Here is a 22,296-nt window from a genome sequence, read left to right as displayed (position 1 = left end):
CCACACTCCACCCCTCTTGGCCATTCTCTTTAGGGACAATGGCATCTGCTCCAATTTCTCTGTTTCTTGGTAGCACAAATGACTTTCTCTCTTTAATGGGAAGAATAAGTGGGAGATGGAAGGAGCATTAAACTTACCCTGGTCCGCATGGCTTCCTAGAGTGCAGTGCTTGTGGCCAGGCTCTCCGCTACTGCCTGGGCATCCTGCTCATGCCACACCCACCACAAGAAATCCTGCAGGCACTGAGCATTTCACAACCGGGTTCCCCACCTCCTTCCCCTCTCTCTCCGCCTGCCTCCCCATACACTTTCTTTAGGGGGTGTGTGTATGTGTGTTCATTCTTTAAGGCCTGCCTTCTCTTTCAGAAAAAAAAATTTTCTGGGTAGAGACAAGCTATAGGTTGTTCTTTTTAAGTTCAAGGTTACCAAAAAGAAGGAAGGAGTGTTTAGACATAAGACTGCAATTGGTAGTTTCTTTGTTTTTCCTCTCGGGAGCTCATTACTATTAGTTTGAACCATATAAAATTGCTTATCTTTGGACATTTTTGACCCAGAAAAAAATGGCAGTTTCGTACAGTTCAACCTAACACATACTTACTGGTTGGCTTTCCTGTCACTGCACTGGGACCAGAGGGGCACAGCCTCATCCTCGCTCACCCACCAGCTCTGCTGTGAGACCAGATGGGAGCAGTCAGCAGAACTTCTTGCCAGAAGACAAAGCTAGTTAATTCCCCTGAGTTGAATGTTATCCTGTCTCTTCAACATCAAAACCCCATTTGTTTATTACAACCTAAACGGATTTTATGGAGCAGATGCTGGGTCCGTGGTGAAGCTTGGCAGCCGCGGTGCTGGAATCACTCAGTCCTTTTCCTCCAAGTTTGCTTTCCTTTCCAGTCTTCACGTACAATGCTGCCCACAAGGAGACCTGCGAACACAACCACGAGCGCTGCTCCCGGCACGCCTTCTGCACCGACTACGCCACCGGCTTCTGCTGCCACTGCCAGTCCAGGTTTTACGGGAATGGGAAGCACTGTCTGCCGGAAGGTGAGGGATGCTGGCTTGACTGGGTCGGGGGCTGCTCGGGGTCTGTCTCTGCCGCCTGCTGTTTCCAGCTGTCGCTATGGGCTCTGCTTATGGACCTTGTGTCTCTACCGCTTGAATCAAAGTGCTAGCGACTTGCAGGTGCTCAATAAATGAGAAATATATGTGTTTGGGTGGATTTCCCAACTTAAGGATTAACCAGAAATGCTTCCGCCCTTTTTGCTAGCTCTTCAGAGGCAAAGTGGATGGGCGAGAGGGAGGATAGGAGAAGGGAGATGGAAGGCAGGTGTGTGTCCTACCCAGAAGAGTGGTGGGTTGTTAAGGGTCTCATGAAAAAGGACTAAAGATGGAGTTTGGGGAGTTGTTGGTGGAACTGTTTTGTCTGTGCACCAAGACGGTGGTCACGGTTGACTGGGTTTGCTGTGTCTCAGGGGCACCTCATCGAGTCAATGGGAAAGTGAGTGGGCAACTTCGCGTGGGCCACATGCCCGTGCACTTCACCGACGTGGACCTGCACGCTTACATCGTGGGCAATGACGGCAGAGCCTACACGGCCATCAGCCACATCCCACAGCCGGCCGCCCAGGCCCTTCTCCCACTCACGCCAATCGGAGGCCTGTTTGGCTGGCTTTTTGCTTTAGAAAAACCAGGCTGGGAGAACGGCTTCAGCCTCACAGGTGAGTAGGGCCGCCGAGAGGGCCACTGGTCACCCGTGCTTTGGTGGCGTGGAACCTTGAATTTTCATTCCATGAAAGAAGATCTGCTTCTCTGATGTTCCAGAGTCACAAGAGTGTAGTTTTCTGTCTGGAAGTAGCTGGGGATGGTTTGGCTTCACAGGACTGTTTTTTTTAAAAGAATGAATTCTTAATGTTCTCCAAGCTGTTCTGAGAAATAGAATGGTTCCATATGGAGCATTTGTGCCCACTGAACCCAATTTGTTGAAGCTTGTTTCCCAGACTTCATGTCATTGAGTTGCAATGTGCAGATCTGTTAAATAGGGGTGCACGGTGGTAATTCCAGGACACCTGGGGATGGTGTTACTTCATGGGTGAGGGGTGCCTTTCCTCCCCACCCCCCTCCCCGACAACTCTGACCTGTAATAGTACAGAAAGTCCTTCTCAGACTTCATCCTACATGCACATCGCCTGGGGCCTTGGGAGGGTGCAGGTGTGATTCAGTAGGCGGGGTGGGGTGGTGGTGGTCTGTGATCCTGTCTTCTAGCAAGCTAGAGGACACAGTGCTCTTCTAAGGACCACCTTTCCATAGCAAGGGGGCAGAGGCCACTTCCTGGCTTCTCATCTCACTGCACTTTGTTTCCTAGTGGATTTATCTTCATTGCACAGAAAGTGTAAAAGTTCTTTGTCCACTTCCAGCTGTAGAGCTCAATGGCTGTTAGTAGGATCTTACTTATAAACAGGGTTTGATAAAACCTTGAGTCAAAAGTAGATAAAATACAGTCTACCCAGTTACATTGACTTTCAGATAAATAATAAACATTTTAGTGTAAGCATGTCCCATACAATACTTGGGGCATACTTATACCAATTTATTTATTATTTATCTGAAATTCAAAAGGTGAATGGGTGTCCTGCGGTTTTCTTGGTTTATTTTTGCCAAATCTGGAGAAAGGTCAAGGATTTTCCTAGTGGTTTATATTTCACAGGAAACAAGCTCCTACAAAGAGAAGCAGTGTGAGAGGAGGTAGGATGGAACCACACTGTATCAGAAGGTTTGGGGAACTAATGGCATCAACAGCTGGTGGCCCTTGTTGGCCTTGGCGATCAGATCTCCTTGGGCACCATCTCCAACAGTAGCAGAAGCTGGGAAGGGGAAGTGTGCCCTGGTAGTTATTGCTGGAAGAGGCAAGACCTCTTTCCATCTCTGTGCTGGAACTTTTTTTCCTTTCCAGGTGCTACCTTTATCCATGACATGGAAGTTACCTTCTACCCAGGAGAGGAGAGGGTTCGAATCACTCAAACTGCCGAGGGACTGGACCCAGAGAACTATCTGAGCATTAAGACCAACATTCAAGGCCAGGTGCCCTACATCCCAGCGAATTTCACAGCCCACATTGCTCCCTACAGGGAGCTCTACCACTACTCAGACTCAGGTGCGTGCAGCTACTTCTCTCATCTGCACAGTGGGGATGGCACATGGCTCACAAGACAGGATTGTGTGAGTGACTGCGTGGGATGTCCTTCCAACTGTGTGTGGCATATAAAATGAGCTCAATATTGTTTCTGTTACTCTGATTATTATGTTAGTGTGAGAAAAGTGCTGGCTGCTGTACACAAGAGTATCAGTGTCCCTTCTCAATACTGTTATTATAACATAAAGTAACCTTGTCTGTGGGATGGGGAGGGATGGTATAATTATAGTTTTTAACTATCCTGCTCTCTGAGCCATGGAAAAATACTGATTATTGGAATTTATCCTTTAAAATTTTTTTTAAATTTATGTATATACATGTATATATGGTTTTTTTGTGGGGGAAGGTCATTAGGTCTATTTATTAGTTTTTTTTAATGGAGGTACTGGGGATTGAACCCATGACCACATGTATGGTAAGCATGCTCTCTACCACTGAGCTATACCCTCCCCCACTATTGGAATTTCTCCTTGTGTAACCTGTTTCAGTATCCTTTGAAATCAGAGATGCTGCACCAGTGTTATAAAACTAATGCTAGTTTTGGAGTCAGAAGACAGAAATTCATATCATGGATGCATTTAAAATATGTGGGGAATAAGGTCACTTACATCTGAGGACCTATTTTTCTCATCTCTAGAATGAGAATGTTAATAACCTTATTACTGTCTGTCTACCTTACCTGGTTGATATGTGTAAAGTGTGATGTGTTCTTTAAAAACCACCTGATCTTAGTCGCTGTCCCGCAGCACAGCGGTTTGATTTGTGTCGTGCCTTTGCTTCTCCTGCGATATGAGAGCCGGAAGCCGGGCACGGGATGCAGGGAAGAGGATGGGCATCGGAAAACTGGCCTGGCCTCCTGATTCCGCACTCAGATGGAGAGAAAAGACACCCCCACCCCACCAACTTCCTTTCTCTGACTTAAGTGCAAGGTGCTGGAAGGCATGCTCTCCGTGCACTGCAGAGGATGGACTGGTTGGAAACTTGGGATGTAGAGTCAGGCTGACTTGAGCTCTGCCATGTGCCAGCCTTGCGTGTTAGACTTAACTACTTCTTAACCTTTGTAAGGCTCTCCACACAAGTTACGGGCCCACCTCGCTGGCTGTGGTGAGGACAGAACGAGGCAGTGCCTACGGAGTGCTCAGCATGGCTGCAAGTAGACACATCTATTCTTTGCAAATTCTGGCATCAGTGATTGTACCTGCTCCGTGTCAGTGCCTTGGTTTTACATCCACTCGGGTTCTTGGGATTGCCTTGTAGGTTTCCCATATAAACTCAGGAACTTCCCAAGGGAACATGCTCCAGGAATTAAATGAAAGCTGTGCAGAGCAACTCACCCCATGTGAAAAACCTCTAGTTAATATTTTGTAATTTCCTAGTTTGACCGAATTGTGTCTATTGCAGTTGTGACCTCCACAAGCTCCAGAGACTACTCTCTCACGTTTGGTACCATCAACCAAACGCAGTCCTACCGTGTTCACCAGAACATCACGTACCAAACATGCAGGCATGCCCCCAGACGCTGGGCCGTCCCCACCACCCAGCAGCTGAACGTGGACCGGGTCTTTGCCTTGTACACGGATGAAGAAAAAGTGCTCAGATTCGCTGTGACCAATCAGATTGGCCCCGTTGAAGGTATGGTTTCCTTTTTTGTTATTGCTGGGCAAAAATTACATTGAACTTTCTTTCTTCATCCCTTTTGAGTGGCCTCAGAATGATTCATGTAGGTTACTAAGGTAAACTGAATGCCAGGCTCTATTAGGTGCTGGGTGTAAGGATGAATAAGGTAGGGTCCTGTCCTTGAGGTGGAGACAGAGGTAGAAATGGAACTTCTAGAACAGTGTTCCTGCCAAGCTCAGGAATAAAACATAATACTTATGCTCAGGAACAGAGCATAATACATGAGACTGGTTTGTAGCAACACCCAACTGCATGTGCCGATCTGCATCCATGATACACCTGTGAACAAGCTGGGGCCGAGGTGGGAGGGAGAATGATGCTGACAAATGTTTGTTATAATTGTGATAAGTGCAGGGTGCTGTGAGCCTAGATGGGAGGTTCAAGAAAGATATCCCTGAGGAAATAATATTTTAGCTAAAACTTAAAGGATGAGAAGGATTTCACCAAATTTTCACCAGTGCCTAGAAGAACAAAACAAGATAGAACTGCATGTATGAAAAAACCCAAATTAACATCACACTTAATGAGGGAAGACTGGATGCTTTCCCTCCAAGATCAGGAATAAGACAAGGATGTCATCTCTTGCAGCTTACCTTCAACATTGTGCTGGAAGTTGTAGGCAGGCAATTAGGCAAAAAAATGAATTACAGGCATCTAGCTTGGAAGGGAAGAGGTAAAATTATCTCTTTTTCTATGACATGATCTTACTGGTAGAAAGACTAAGAAATTTATTTTAAAAACTATTAGAACTAATAAACAAGTTCAGTAAGGTTGCAGGATATGAAATCAATATATAAAAATCAATCATATTTTTTAATAGTAGCAATGAGCAAACTGAAAAGAAAATTAAGAAACAATTCCATTTCAAAAAGAATAAAGTAGGAATAAATTTTTAAGAAGTGTGATACTTTTACATTGAAACCTATAAATGTTTTTGAAAAAAAGGAAGGCCTAAATAAAAACTATTCTGTGTTGATGGATTGGAAAATTATTAATATTAAGATGTCAGTGATTCATAAATTGACCTATGAATTCAACACAATCCTATCAGCTGGTTTTTTTTTTTTTGAAGAAAACCTGATGCTAAAATTCATGTGAAAATGTAAGGAACTCAGAATAGCCAAGACAATTTGAAAAAAGAACAAAGTTGGACTAACCATACTTCTGATTTCAAAACTTGAGTAATCAATACAGTATGGTCCTTGAATAAGGACAGACATACTGATCAATGGGAATAGAAGTGAGAATACAGAAATAATCACTCATGTTTACGGTCGATTGTTTTCTGACGGGGTGCCGAAACAACTGAATGAGAAGAAAGTAGTCTTTTTGACAAATGGTTCTGGGACAACTGTGGATATCCACAGGACAAGAGAGAAAAATAAAAGATGTCCAAATTGGAAGGGAAGAGGTAAAACTGTCACTATTTACAGGTAACAGATACTAGTATAGAAAACCCTAAAGTCTCCACCAAAAAACTATTAGGACCTATAAATGAATTTAGTAAAGTTGTAGGATACAAGATTAACATACACAAATCTGTTGCTTTTCTATACACTAATGAACTTCAGAAAGAGAAAGCAAGAAAACAATCCCATTTGAAAAAATAATATACCCAGGAGTAAACTTAACCAAAGAGGTGGAAGGACCTATGCTTTAAAATCTGTGAGACGTTTATGAAAGCAATTGAAGGTGATACAAAGAAATGGAAAGACATGCATGTTCATAAATTGGAAGTATTAGTCTTGTTATGGTTTGATGACTAGAGAAGGTCCTTTAACATTTGTTGTAAAGCTGGTTCGGTGGTGCTGAAATCTTTTAGCTTTTGTTTTTCTATGAAGCTTTTGATTTCTCCAAGTCTGAACGAGAGCCTTGCTGGATAGAGGATTCTGGTTGTAGGTTTTTCCCTTTCATCACTTTAAATATGTCACGCCCCTCCCTTCTGGCCTGTAGAGTTTCTGCTGAAAAATCAGCTGATAACCTTATGGCAGTTCCCTTGTATGTTGTTTGTTGCTTTTCTCTTGCTAATTTTAATATTTTCTCCTTATCCTTAATTGTTGTCAATTTGATGACTATGTGCCTTGGTGTGTTCCTCTTTGGGTTGATTCTGTGTGGGACTCTCTGCGCTTCCAGGACTTGGGTGACTGTTTCCTTTCCAAAGTTGGGGAAGGTTTTGGTTACTCTCTCTCCAGAGATTTTCTCAGGTCCTATCTCTCTCTCTTCTCTTTCTGGGACCCCTGTAATGCAAATATTAAAGCACTTCATGTTGTCCCAGAGTTCTCTTTAAACTATCCTCATTCCCTTTTTTTCTCTTTTTTCTGTTCTGAAGTAGTGATTTCCACTAATCTGTCTTCTAGCTCACTGATCCACTCTTCTGCCTCATTTAGTCTATTCTTGGTTCCTTCCAGTGTATTGTTTATTTCAGTGATTTTATTCTTCAACTCTGTTTGAGTATTCTTTATATTTTCCAACTCTTTGCTAAAAACTTCACTCTGCATCTATACTCCTCTTGAGTTCTCTGAACATCTTGGCCTTCATTACTTTAAACTCTTTCTCAGATAAGTTACCTATCTCCTTGTCACTTTCTTCTTCTTCTGGGATTTTACGTTGTGCCTTGGCCTGGGAGATATTCCTTTGCCACCTCATATCATCTATCTTTCTATGTGTTTGTGGGTTCCTTCCACAGGCTTTGGGATTATCATTTTCGTATTTCTAGTATCTGCCCCTGGTGGATGAGGCTGGACTAGAGGCTTATGCAGGGTTCCTGGCAGGAGGAGCCAGTGCCTGCCCACTGCTGGGTGAAGCTTGGTCCTGGACCTCTGGTGGGTAGGGCTGTGTCTAGAGGCCTTTGTGGCTTAGGAGGTCTGCTGATGGGTGGGGCTGTGCTCCCACCCTGTATGTTGTTTGGCCAGAGGCTTCCCTACAGGCTGTTGGGTGGGGCTTGGTCTTGGTGCTAATGATCCAATCAAGACGTCAGCCTCTAGGAAAGCTCATGTAGACGAACACTTGTGGAATGTCCGCCACCAGCTTTTATGTCCCGTGAGTGGGCTGCAGACATCCTGCATGTCCCCAGGAGACCCTCCAAATCCAGAAGGCAGGTCTGGCCCATGTTCCTATGAAACCACTGCCTCTGCCCTTGGACCTGATGCACGTGAGTCTCTGTGTAGGCTTCTCAAGCAAATGGAAGGGGGAGGGTATAGCTCAGTGGTAGAGCACATGCTTAGCATGCGTGAGGTCCTGAGTTCAATCCCCAGTACCTCTATTAAAAAATAAATCAACCTAATTATCTCCCCCACCTCGAAAAAATAAAACAGTTGCTCAAGTGAATGGACTCTCCATTTCCCTCAGTCCCGTGAGGCTCCCAGAGCCAAGCCTCCCTGGTCTTCAAAACCAGATGTCCTGAGGTCTCCTCTTCCCAATGCCGGGACCCGAGCTGGGGAGCCTGACGTGGGGCTTGGAGCTCTCACTCCTGTGGGAGGGCCTCTGCGACTTAACAAATCTTCAGCTTGTGGGTTGCCCACCCCAGGGGTTTGGGGCCCAATTGTATCACGAGCATGTGCCTCCTACCATCCTGCTGTGGTTCCCCCTTTATATTTCCAGTTGCAGAAGATCTTTTTAGCTAGGTTCCAGTCTGTCTTTGATGGTTGTTTAGCATTCAGTTGTGGTTTCGTTGTAGGAGAGACAAGCTCGTGGTCCTACCTCTCCACTGTCTTGACCGGAACTCTCGGAAGTATTAATATTGTTAAAATGTCATACTACCCAAAATAACCTACAGATTTAATGCAGTCCCTACAAGGATATACTGTACAGCACAAGGAATATAGCCAATATCTTATAATAACTTTAAATGGAGTATAATCTATAAAAATGACTCATTTTGATGTACATTTGAAACTTATATGTTCTAAGTCAACTGTATTTCAATTGACAAAAATGAAATTGCATAAGCAAATATAAAAGCATTTTGCCTAATGTAAAACATTATAAAATATTAAAGTATTATTCAAAGAAAGTTATTTCTGGAAAAACAGGAGGGTCAGTAAAATGGAATAATACTCAAAGAAAAAGAATGAAGATGGACCTTTACTTCATACCATATAAAAATTTAACTGAGAATGGGTCAAAGACCTTACGTAATTAAATTAAAATCTTAGAAAAAACATAGGGGTGAACTGTGATCCTGAATTTGGCAGTGGTTTCTGAGATATGCTCAAAGTACAAGCAACAGAAGAAAAAAAATAAATAAATGAGATGTTGTCAAAAGTAAAAACTTTTGTGCTTCAGAAGACATCAACCTACATACAGAATGGGAGAAAGTATTTGCAAATCATGTTTAGAGATGTATTAGGAATATATGAAGAGCTCTTACAGCTGAATAATAAGACAAATAATTAAAAATAGGCAAAAAAAAAAAAATTTCTCCAAAGATGGCATTCAATGAACCCATGAAAAGATGCTCAATATCATTAATCACCAGGGAAGTACAAAACTCAAAACCATAATGAGATACTACTTTGCATGTGGATGGCTTATAATAAAAAAAAAAACCGATAATAACACATGTTGGTGAGGATGTGGAGAAACTGAAACCCTCACACATCGCTGGTATGAGTGTACAATGGTGTAGCTACTGTGGAAAACAGCGGTTACTCAAAAAGCTAAACACATAGTTACTGTTTGACTGAGTAAACTGTACTCCTGCCTACATACCCAAGAGAAATAAAAGCTTATGAAAACTTCATAATAGCCAATAGGTGGAAACAACCCAAATGTCCATCAATTGGTGAATAGGTTTTTAAAACGTCATATATCCATATGATGGAAGACTATTAAAACATAAAAAGGAATGTTACACTATGCATGAGCTTTGAAAGCATTATGCTAAGTGCAGATAACTAGTCATGAAGGACAGCATATTGCGTGATTCTGTTTTGTCCAGAGCAGGCAAATCCACAGAGACAAAGCAGATTAGTGGTTGCCTAGGTTGGAGGTATAATAGTGGGGTAGGGAGTTGATAGTTAAAAAGTACAAGGTTTCTTTGGGGGGGATTAAAATGTTCTAAAATTGATTGTGGTTTATAGTTACAGAGCTCTGCTAATTTATTTTTAAAAAAACATTTAATTGTGCACTTGGTTTTTCCTTTTTCTCCATTTCCATTTGCATGGAATGTGCACTTTAGATGGGTGAATTATATGGTATGTGAATTATATCTTAATTGAAAAAAACAGTTGTGGGGGAAAAAACCCAAACCTCTAAAGCAGTGGTTCGCATACTTCACTCGTCATTAGCCTCACCTATGAAGCTAGATAAACATGACGATAAAAACGTTCGAGATCTATCAAGGCACCACAGGGCATGTTACTAAGTGAAAGAAGCCAGTCTGAAAAGGCTTCACACTGTGCAATTCGAGACCTTCTAGAAAAGGTAAAACAATAGAGACAGTATGTAGATCAGCGGTTGCCAGGGGGTCAGGGGGAGGGAGAAGAGGGCAGAGCACAGGGATTTTTAGAGCAGAGCAACTATTGTGTATGATACTGTCATGGTGGACACGCGTCATTATGTAGTTGCCAAGCCCTACAGAACTGGACAGCGCAGCGTGTAGCCCAGTGTAAACCATGGGCTGTAGTTGGTAATAACACATCAGTGTTGGTCCGTCAGTCACAACAGATGTGCCACACTAGTGTGTGATGTTAATAACAGAAGGAACCACGCAAACCGGGGGAGGGGGGACTATGGGAACTACTTTTTTGCTGAATTTTTTTTTTTGCAAATCTGAAATTGTTTTAAAGTCTATTAATTAAAAAAAAAAAAAGTTCTAGGCAAGCCAGAGAATGAGCCTGGGAAGTAAGGGGACTCTCCAGGTGGGAAATGACCTTGTCAGATCAAGGGGACATTTTAATTCTGAAAACCAGTAGGTAGTTTTCCCTTAGAAGGCAAGAGGCACAAGAGGAGAAAGAATGTTCTTTCAGCTCCATGTCGATACTGCTGAGCCCGGAATCCGTGCCTCTGAGCGGTGCTTCCTTGACTCATGCCCCGGGGCTTTACCACCGGCGGCGCTGAGGGCTCCATGTGCAAGTGTCACTTTAGTGTTGTGGTAATGGGAGATTAAGGTAAGAGGCTAGGATGTAGAGGTGGCTTGAAGTGAGAATCCTCAGTTTGTTGGATTGGTTGGTTATTTTGGTTTTAGGAAACTTGGTTGGAAGCGTAGCCACTGACTGTCCAAAGATGGGATTATAAGGTAATGAATTACTAGTATGAAAATGTCAATTGATTTTATAGAAACATGTATCTCAGGAGGGAAAGGACTGTTGTTGCCCATTTCCCAAGGACAGATGTAAATAAAAACAATGGGGGAAAACTGCCTTCACCTTTGAATGTCCAGTTCCGCTCTTCACTGAGTCTAGGCGTCTGATCTGTAAGAAGTGTAATTAGTGGGAGAACCTACCAGGCCACAGAGTCCCCTTCAGATTCTGGAATCATTTAAGGAAAAGACAGATCCCTGGGTGTGCTTGTCCTGGAGGTACGCTAAAGGGGAACAGCCAAGGCCCAGAAGGCCAGCAAACTGGCAGGTACCGAGCCGCTAATTTGTCCTTGAAATTACATGATTTTTCCTTTCTACTCAGGTCAAATAATAATAATTAATAATATTATTATTCTAGCAGTAGTAGCAAAGGACAGTTCACTTAATGCCAAGCACTGTTCTGAGTACCTTGCATGAATGAAGCCGTTTAATCCCCTCAACAGTCCTACCCAGTAAGGGATAATTATCACCCTTTTACAGAGGCTGAGGTGCAGACATGAAGCAAGCTGCCTGGTCACAGCTAGAAAGGGGTGAGCTGGGACTCAAACCCAAGCCCGGCTGCAGAGCCCCCTCTCGCCCTGCCCATGGCCTTGCTCCTCCGTGGGGACTCCCCAGACCTCGGGACCACCTTGACATGCAGACCAGATGTTGAGAGGGGGAATGTGTGTGTTACCCTTTGTGTTTCATCCCCCCTACAGAAGACAGGAATACTGTCCACTCTGCCTGAATGGGAGGAAAATGAGGATGAAAGAAGAAAATAACAACAAAAAAGAGAAAAGTACAACCTGCTTTCTTTCTCTCCACAGTATCTTGAGACTTCCGCTCTTTCCAGAGGAAGCAATGGTCCGGTTGGGACGTGGGTCTGGTTAGGATGGGTGAGACAACACAGCTGCCCTGCCCGATGAGGGCGCTCCAGGGTCTCAGGTTCAGGAGGTAGTCTTCGCAGTGAGCACTGGGAGCCTGTGGCCCCACCCCTCCCCAGCCACCACCAGCCCCTCCCCAGCCACCACCAGCCCCTCCCCAGCCACCACCAGCCCCTCCCCAGCCACCAGCCCCTCCGCCTCCCCAAGTGTTGGGGCTTCCAGTGTGGGTTGGCTAGTGTTTGTAGGGTCACAGAGCAAGACCCAGGATTGCTTACTGCTCTTGCTTCCACTTCAGGACTCAACTCGCTGGTTAGGAGAGTTTGGGCAGAAGGCCATGCATTCAAGCCAATGGGGACTGTTCCTTTAAGGAAAACCACTCTTCCCCTGTGGATTAAATGAGTAAATTAGTTCCAGATCCTCTGTCAGAGTCACTGTTCAGGAGGGTGAGGGTGAAACAGAAAATGTCTTAAGAAGGATACAGCTATTCTTTACTTACTATAATAGGAGAAAAGCTCACTAGCCATAGAGAATGAATAGCCAAACTATTTTAGAAATGTATTTTTAAAATAGTGTTTTTGGAAACCGAATTCTGAGCACAGGGCCTCATGTGCAGAAGGAGCTGTACTCTTGGTTTAAAGCTCTGCTGTCACTGTCTTGAAACTCTGAATAATTTGTGAACAGAGCTCCACATTTTCCTTTCACACTGGGCTCTGCAAGTTATGTGGCCATGCTGTCAGTGAAGTCTATTTTAAGTCAGAATTATGTAAAGTATGTACATTTCCCCCTCAATTACTGGTAGGCTAGGTACCCTGTCTAAGTTTGCAAATCACTATTTGTGCTTTTTGCTTTTTTCTTTTAATGCCTCCTGGGGTGGTGAGATCCTGACATTATGTGTAACTCCCTAATCTCCTGGGATGTGCCACAGTGAGATTTTGATGTTGGAAAGTACTGAACAAGAAGGCTAGGCGTTTGAATTTATAAACTAGAACATTTCAGAGCTCACTTCCGCCTTTGGCTGGGTAGGCCAGGCATTTGGTACAAAATCTTCTCCTAAAATGGAGAGGGGGACATTCAGGTACTTGTCTCTCATGGCGCCTTGAGTGAGGATGCGACCCTGTTGTTCTGAAGGGCAGCACACACCAGGGACTGACTCGGGACCTTGGTCAGTGCTGTCAAGTTGACCCCGCAGCCACAACCCCAGTGCTGTGCTTCCGTCCCATCTGGCAAGAGCCCCAGAAGGGAGGGACGGGGGACATGCAAGGATGTCCCCAGGGTTTGGGGAGTGAGGCCTGTGCTGGCGGACTTAAGTTCATCAGGTTTAGAAATGCTTGGAGCCACTGTTGGTCCTGTTTTCTTAAGAATATTCTGTCACTCTAGCTAATACCACTGAGGTGAACTGAGCATAAACCCATGGCCCTTGCTATTTTCAGGCCACAATGTGGGAATCAATGAGAGAATATTCCATGGCAGGGCCACACATGGTATTTCTTATAACATGATGGTAGGAGTTTACCAGAAAGCAAATGTGACCCGTCAGGGACTCAGCCAAACATCCGCATTCACAGCCGCCTAATAGGGAAAATGGGAAGAGGGCTAACGTGGGCGGGGGGCTAGCACGGGGAGGTGGCCGGGCAGCCTAAGGACGGGCGCAATCCGTTTATGAGGCAGGTGACAGCAGCAGGCACTTGGGTCTAGACTAGGAGTTACTTTGGGCGAGGCTCTCCCATGTGAGGTTGGGGGTGGGAGACGTGGGTGAGCTGGAGTGAGATGGGAGGGCACCCAGGAGGAGGTGGTACCACCAGCCTGTGTCTCTGGATGCTGCACTGCTGGTTTCTGGGGCAGTGAGAGAACTGTGGAGAGTAAGGTAGGACTTGTGTCTGCCTGTCGAGACAGACTCAGGCACAGAAGTCAAGTTATCGTGACTTAGATGGAGCCCCGGCAGCGGCAGGGATGGCTTGATGTAAAGGCCGGAAGGTTTGGGTGAGGCTCATGGAATCTTTTGAACCTAAGATCAGAATGAATTCTGGGGACTGAGACAAAACTAAAACCTCAAGTGAGGATGAACACGCTCCGCTGAGAAAGAGGGAACACAGTCACTGAGGACTCACCTTTCACATATATTGCATTGAGTTTTTACATTTTTCTTCAGCAGTTCTGGCAGACATAAGCATTACTTTTTTACTCTCATTTTGCACCTGAGGAATCAGAAGTAAATGGAAGTGCCCAAAGTTAATGGATTCATCCTGTCTGGGCAACCGGGGCTCTCTCCAACACCACCGTCTCTGTGCTCTTGGCTTAGATTAGATGACTTTGTGAAGTTCCTTTGGTGCTAATTGTAGCAAAATGGTGGAAAGCATGGATGGGCTCTGGAGTCAGACTGCCCGGCTTTTTAACCTATCCACCACTTCTGACTGTGTGACCTTGGGCAGGTTACTTGGCCTCTCTGTGCTGTGGTAAAATGAAGATGATGATAATACCTTCTTCACAGAATAGTCACGAGAATTTAAAGGGATGATATACGTAAAGGGTTTAGAACAGTGCCCGGCACGTAAGTGCTTAGTAAGCATTACCGTTACACTTTGTCTAGAAATAGAGCTCTTCAGGGAAGATTTCAGATGTTAATAGTCATCACTACCTAGTGGATGGCAAGGTTAATCCTAAAGAGCAAATACTGCAAGTCATTCCTGTTTGGTTTTGTAAATCTTTTTTAAAAAGCAAGATTTTCTCATTAATTGAATTTTGACCCATAAAATAGCTCACTTAGTGAGAGACTGCCCAATTTAGAGGCAGGAATTTGGGTATGAGTCTTTGCTGTACCACTTCCTGGCTTTGTGAGTTTGGGCAGTTTTTCCAAGGTCTCTCAGTATTTTCCTCTGTCTGTGAAAATTACCGATAAAAAGGATGGCAGCCTGCCTCACAGAATCATACTGAGAATCACACAAGGTGATAGAACGAATGCACTTTAAAGTGAAAGGATGCCACGTGTTGGATATTTTTGTTTCCTGGACCCAAGCCCACTGTAAGCAAGAAAAGGTTAGCTGTCCATATAGAGTAGGCAAGGGGAAGCCATTCTGGAATTTAAAACTGTGACGCAGATAATCCACCCTCATGTTGGATATTAATAATTTAGTACGGTTGCCAGGTGGGCCCCCAACACAGACCAGTACACAGTCTGTTCCAAGGACTCGCCAGTCTTCTTCCTTCTGTCCCGTCCTCTTCACAACAGCCAGATTGTTTTGGTTTTTTTTTAAGTATAGTTGATTTACAACGTTGTGTTGGTTTCTGGTGTACAGAATAGTGATTCAGTTACACATTTTCTTTTTCATATTTATCGTTATATGTTATTACGAGCTATTGAATGTAGTTCCCTGTGCTGTACAGTAGGACCTTGTTGTTTATACACAGTAGTTAGTGCTTTTTAAAAAATTTCCTCTCTGCCCACACAGGGGACTCAGAGCCCGCCCCAGTGAATCCTTGCTATGACGGGAGCCACACATGTGCCACCACAGCTCGGTGCCATCCGGCGACAGGCGTAGACTACACCTGTGAGTGTGCACCTGGGTACCAGGGAGATGGACGGAGTTGCATGGGTAAGAGCCACATGCCCCGTGTTCCTTCATGGAGTTGTCCAGTGTTACATGGAGGGAAGACAAGTGTCTGTCGTCTTTGTGATCTCCATAGATCAATGAGTTCAGCAGCTATTCATCTAAATCGTTATTTAAAAACTAAGCATATCCTGCTTTAAGAGGGTAGTTTGGAGGCGGGTATTCGGGGCTGAGACTCTGAAAGCATCTATTGTAATCCCTGGATATTTTGCATTCTGAAATGTGGTCATTTTAAGCCTGTATCAAGCGCAGTTTACATTTTAAAAAGTACACTATTTATCCTTAGATTTCAGACATTTCTTTCACCTCTTATATCCCAAAAAGCAGTAGTAGAAATTTCTATACCATTTTAAAAAGAAAATGGTTACCGTGTGTTTTTCTTCTAAATGTTCAGAATATTTTTAATGTTTAAAGAATTCTCAGAATATTTGTTTAAAACATATCTCCTGGGGCTCGTACTTGAATGGCTTGGAATAAATGTTTATTTTTATGACGACATAAATCCACATCTGGTGCTTAGGCTGCATTTCCATGCCTGTTTAGTCCCACTGAAACCTCGTAGGGGTGAGAAGTCATGGAGTTTGCAGACCCTCCACTTGTGGGACTCTTGATTTAAGCAGCACTTTGTTCTTGTTTCCCTTTAGATGTGAATGAATGTGCAGCCGGCTTCCATCGCTGCGGCCCCAACTCCGTGTGTGTCAACTTGCTCGGGAGCTACAGGTGCGAGTGCCGGAGCGGTTACGAGTTCGCAGACGACCGGCACACCTGCGTCTGTGAGTCCAACACCAGGCCTCTTTTTGGCCAAAGTCTTGCTGAACCTTATTCTTTGACTCACTACTGTTTCCACTTCTGTACAGGAGCTCTGCTGCAGGGTTTTCTAGAAAATAGATAATTTACATGGAAATAACCCAAAGCTCTGGCTCAGTTCAGCCCTGTTTGTTGGGGTTTTGTTTTTGCTTTGGGTTTTGTTGTTGTGTTATTGTGTTATTGTTCTTCTCTAAATACACATTTATGGTGTAAGTTATTGAAGGATGTTCAACTCAGTTGGGATTGCTGTGTATCTTAGTGTTTATTTAGCCCAGTTGTGTAACAAGACTATGAACCTCTAATAACAACAGCTCTAGATAAAGGTCAAGTATTTCTCAAATTAGATCGAAGTGGATTTGTAATTCAAAGATGTTTGTCCTACTCAACTGATAAAAGAGCTCCATCTAAGCTCCCTTTTCTAGAGTTCCAAAAAAAATACTTTTGATCTATAAGTGGATCCAAAGAACTAGAATTCCAAATTCATCCCATTGTTAGAGCTGGTTGGTATTAGAGAAAACACACTTTTCAATTCAGTGAGATGAAAAAGTCGCAGCGATCACAGAGACTGTGTGTGTACGTATGTACATGCAGGCGTGCAGAGCTGCAGTGCTCTGGGGAGTTAGAAACTTTAACCAAGGAATGTCTTGATAGCTGGTCTTCATGCCTAGTGTGGTAACCACAAAGCAAGACTAGCACTTCTCAAATTGTCATGTGCACACAGACTACCCAGGGAATTTTGTTAAAATGCTGATTCTGATTCATTGGCTCTGGGCCGGGGCCTGAGAACCTGCATTCCTTATAAGCCCCCAGCTGTCCCGATGCTGTTGATGTGCAGATCTGTCGCACTGTGAAGTGCAGATCTGTCGCACTGTGAAGTGCAAGGCTCACCCATTCTCAGGCCAGAACTCTGGGACAACCTTGCCTTCCTCTCTTTTCAGTGATCGCCCCACCTCCCAACCCCTGTGAGGATGGCAGTCATAACTGTGCTCCTGCCGGCCGGGCCCGGTGCATTCATCACGGAGGCGGCTCGTTCAGCTGCGCCTGCCTGCCCGGGTACACCGGCGATGGGCACCAGTGCACCGGTGAGTACTTGCGGTCGGCTTCCGCCACTCTGAAAGTTGCCTCTGATGCACATCCCCATGTAGCCGGGACCACTCTGAAACCTCTCCCTTCCTTTTACTCGCACCGCCTTGGAACTGCCAGAAGAGAAAGACAAGGTGTCCTTTGGGTCAGAGAGGCCAAGGGTGACTTGCCTTGGGCGAGATCGTTGAGCATATATGGTTGTCCTTGGCGGAGACGTGCCTGGAGCCCTGGGAGCCCCTGTCGGCTTGTAACTTTCTGTTCTTGGAGCTAAAGTCATATATTCTCCTGGGAGGAAGTCTCCATCCTTCAGTCTCTTTGCTAATGGCTTACTTCAGCCCTTGGAGGTCATGCCTAATTTCTAGTTGCTGTTCCCTTGCTTGAAGTGGTGTTTTGAGCCATCTCTAAACACATACAGCTCTTTCTCTGTAACTTACTCCCTCCCCTCTCTCCCTGGACAGGATACCTAGTGCATACCTAAGGACTCAAAACTTTTCTCTCAGAAATCTAGCTACCATCAAGACTTTATACATTGTTTTATAAAATCACTAAACCAGAACGCGGGACTAACACTGTCAACATTGAACTTAGAAATGTGTGAGGTTGTCACTGCAACACTAGGCTTAACACTGAGTATAAATGTTCCTGAAAGTGAAGTAGTAGTACTTCAATGTAGAGATTATTCAGTAAGTCTACATAATCCACTAACAGCTTTCAAAACATACCCAGTGACACGTGACTGAGTTGAAATTCAGTTTCACGTTGTCTGTCAGTAATACACACAAATTATGGTAAAATGAGACACTGGGGATGAGAAGAGGGTGGGGTAAGGGTTTGGCATGGAAAGGGGTCAGTTTTAGGAATGTAAACCTAAAACACAGGCGTTCCCCCACTCCTCAAGTCGCTGCTTGTATCTGCTCCCCACCCCCGGACCCCGGGACCCGCTGAGCTGATTTGCTGAGAACAGCATGTGACTCCCGAGAGCAAAGAGCACGGCCCCGCCCTCCTGGCCAGGTGTGTGGTGCTCTCCCTCCTCCCCTTTCGCTCTGGGTTCAGCAGGACAGGCCGAGTGGGCCAGCAGCCTGAAAACTCACGTTACGACAGAACGTACGTGTCAGGGCAGCGGAGCCTGCCGCTCCTGTCCAGCCATGGGGCTGTTCGGGGTCGTCTGAACCTGGCTCTTTAATGAATGTTTCCACTTCCCTGCACAGAAGCTCTGCTGCATGGTTTTCTTGACAACACAGTTTATATTTGAAATGACCCAAAGCTGTGGCTCCATTCAGCCCTGGGTTTTTTTTCCTCCCTAAAAACACCCCCAGCTTTAAACAGAGCTCAAGTGCTTCTCACATTAGAATGAGGTACATTTGTAATTCTCACAGACTTGTCCGACTTGACAGGTGAGAGAGGCGGTCTGTAACAGATGCTCCTTACAGACGGAGCCACCCTGCAGGTCTGGGGTCAGGGTGAGGCGCACAGCCCCGCAGAGGGGACGCTGCTTGTTCCGCCCTCATTGGAGTGGAACTCATCATTCGGTCCAATTAGACACATGCACAACGGGCTCTCAGACAGGAGAATGCACAGAGGAGAAAATCTTGTCGGTAGAGTCTCATATTTAAACATCTCAGGTCAGCAGAGATGGTGCTTTTAAAGCAATTCATTCCTTAGGTCTGTGGTTTAAAACGAAGAAGCTGAAGTTAATTGCAGCTTAGATGTGATGAGTGTTCAAATCAGCGGGTTAATGTAGGTAAGATTCTTCTTGTCCTGACCCCTTGTGGACTCATTCTCTCTCCCTTCCTTTAACATCTGCTTGTCCTGTAGGACTTGGGGTACTTTCTGGGGTCTATTAGGACCCTGAAATGAGCTACTTTTCCATGCCGAGAATTGTGTAGGATTGTCATTCCACTTACTGATTTCTGCCATTTGCAATTGTCCCTGTTTTATATCTGGTTCTCTACTTTTGGGATTCTCTCTGGAATCCACAACCTTAAAAAGAGGCCAAAACCCATCTGTTGCTTCCCCGGTGTATTAGTAATCTGTTGCTGTATAACCCATCACCCCCAAAATGTAGCAGCTTCAAATAATACACATTATTATTATCTGTATGGCTTAGCTCATTCCTCTGCTTTAGGATTTTCCCGAGGCTGCAGTCAGGGTGTTTGCTCATCCTGGAGCCTCATGTGAAGGCCATCTGGGGAAAGGGCCTCACATGGTTATTGGCGGGATTCAGTTCCCCGAGGACTGTTGGACCGAGAGCCTCGGGTCCTTGCTGGCTGTTGCCACATGGATCTCTCCTACAAGGTAACTGACTTCGCCAATGCCAGTGGCAGGTCTACTGGCAGGATGGAAGTTATCACAGAAATGACACCCCTTCAGTGTTGCTTTAGTGTCTTGGTTAGAAGCAGGTTATTCCGTGGAAGGGGATTACATAAGACCCTGAATACGAGGAGGAAGGGATCTTTGGGGTCATCTTGGAGGATGCCTCCCACAGTCAGTTACCATGTGGTTGCCTTCCACGTTTTCAGACTGGGGCAGTAGAGGAGCAGTCATTTTCCTAAAGACCTACGCCTCATATAAATCAGTCTGGGCTAATCATGAAGGCGACTTGCAGGATAAGGACATAAATGCATGTGTGCGCATTTCTAAAGGCATGCCACAGTATGCATGTGTCCCAGCGACCGTGAGATGAGAGAGAAAAAGACAAGGGCTCTATTTTGTGGAAAGTGTGCACACTCACAGCACATGTATTTGTTCCCACTCTGTCAAACTAACAATAAAATGATGTGTGGACTTTTCTCCAGCCAGTTTGTTAAAAACCAGGTTCCCTGGAGAGGCTGCCCTTGGCTCTGGGCTCTCAGTCTAGTCTGAGCCACTAGCAGGAATGATGTTTATCCAAGTAGAGTGAAATCTTTCCCAGCGTCCCTCAATCAGGATGGATTCCAACCCTGTACTGGTGTGAGCTGGGCGTCTCTCAGGTGTGTGCGTCCCTGCAGATCTCGGTGACTCTGCCGGTGGGGGAAGCAGATTGTTTTGAGCTGGGACCTTTCCAGGGAGGAGCATGTGGGAGATGAGGAACTGGGTCACGGAGGGCCCTTTCCCCAGGGAAGGGCCATGAGGAGAGCTACCTACACTATCCTCTTTCGTGGTTTCTGTGTGAAGAATAATGTAGATGCTGGATAAGGAACAGTAAAATTGGCTCAGCCACAAGAGGGGCAGAAAACCAGGCTTGAGGGGAAGAAGTTTATTACCCTCACAGACCCCGGAGAGCAGGCCGCTGCGGGACCACACGGGCACAGCCAGCAGCTGGGTTCTCAACCGACAGGTGAGGGGTGAGACCCTGCGGGTGCAAGCCTCTGCTGGGTTAGGGAGGCGGAGTGAGGAGCCTGAAGAGGGGGAGCTAGAGTCCAGGGGTTGGATTTGTTTGGAAGGGATTTCAGCTGGTTTTGGGTGCGGCCTCCGAATGAAGGCAGTGAGAAGAATGTGGAAGCACCAAAATAGAGGGGTTTTAACACATTTTCCGCACAGGCTTTTAGCAGCTTATTAGAGGACAGGATGGAGAATGACACTGAGACGAAGCCACCTTGCAGCAGGTGACTGATAAAGGGGCTCTGCTGCCTTGACCTCGGTGTTCTGTCGGCCCCTGAAGCCCCAACAGTGATGGCTGAGCACCCGCTGCCCACGGCAGCCTCCTGCCCGCAGTGCTCCAACAGGAAGCTCCTCCCTTGCCAAGGGGTTAAGTCTTTCTGCGCTTGCTCCTGACACCCGACACCCTGTGAAACTGGGAAGGGTTCTCCTTTACACAGCAGCTCTGCTTCCCCACAAACTCTCCTGGGAGGGGAGACGGGGAGATCGTAGTGCACCCTGCCCTCTGGCCGTGGAGTGGCTGACAGGACCGCAATTTTCTGCCATGGGGCCAGGTCCCCCAAGGAGGTGTTGGGGACTGCACTTCAGGGAGCCTTAAATTTCGTCAGCTTGGGGGACAGGAGGCTCACTTGGGATGCTTCCAGTCTCTTCAAAGACTTTCTCCCTGTTGGTCACTTGTAAGGTACTGTCTCCTCGTGACTTTGGTATCTGGGGAGAGGATGGCTGCCCTTTTGGGTCTGTTCAGGGTTCCTAGGCCACAGGCTTTAAGAGCATAAGTTGGTACCTCTGGGGAATCCTCTTAGTTCAAAAATAATCACAAGCATTTGCAACAACATGGATGGACATAGAGATTATCATACTAAGTGAGGCAAGTCAGACAGAGAAGGGCAAATATATGCTATCACCTGTGTTTTAGTTTTCAAATTGCAATGTATTAATACAAATACAGTTTTAAGAAAAACGTGTCAATGCTATTGCATTATAAGACCAAATGGGTTTCAAAGTTCAGCTGCTATGTGTTTTCTGCTCAGATAAGAGCAGCTGTCCTTATATCAGAAGAAAATGTCCTTTAATAAAAGTAGACACTTTACTCCACATGGTCTAATCATTCCTACAGGTTTTCTCAGTTTTCACATATGGTATCACTTATGTGGATTCTTTAAAAATGACACAAATGAACTTATTAACAAAACAGAAACAGACTCTCAGACCTAGAAAACTTATGGTTACCAAAGAGGAAAGGGTGGAGAGAGATAAATTAGGAGTTTGGGATTGGCAGATACAAACTACTATATATAAAACAGATAAACAACAAGGTCCTACTGTATAGCACAGGGAACCATATTCAATAGCTTGTAATAGCCTATAATGAAAAAGAATATGAAAAGGAATATATATATGTATAACTGAATCA

General features: G+C 45.2%; 1 protein-coding gene across 1 annotated transcript in view; it reads left to right on the top strand.

Moving 5' to 3' along the window:
* The window catches only part of NID2 (nidogen 2), a 60,466-nt gene that overhangs the window by 23,545 nt on the left and 14,625 nt on the right, over positions 1-22,296 (top strand). The window contains exons 5-11 of the mRNA XM_032482035.1: positions 894-1,043; positions 1,472-1,717; positions 2,950-3,150; positions 4,591-4,821; positions 15,477-15,620; positions 16,280-16,408; positions 17,381-17,524. Coding sequence (XP_032337926.1) covers positions 894-1,043; positions 1,472-1,717; positions 2,950-3,150; positions 4,591-4,821; positions 15,477-15,620; positions 16,280-16,408; positions 17,381-17,524 — 1,245 coding nt within the window. The remainder of the gene's footprint in view (positions 1-893; positions 1,044-1,471; positions 1,718-2,949; positions 3,151-4,590; positions 4,822-15,476; positions 15,621-16,279; positions 16,409-17,380; positions 17,525-22,296) is intronic.

Source organism: Camelus ferus, chromosome 6 (genome assembly GCF_009834535.1).
Source record: "Camelus ferus isolate YT-003-E chromosome 6, BCGSAC_Cfer_1.0, whole genome shotgun sequence".
Taxonomy (NCBI): Eukaryota; Metazoa; Chordata; class Mammalia; order Artiodactyla; family Camelidae; genus Camelus; species Camelus ferus.
This window is presented reverse-complemented; position numbering and strand designations above follow the sequence as displayed.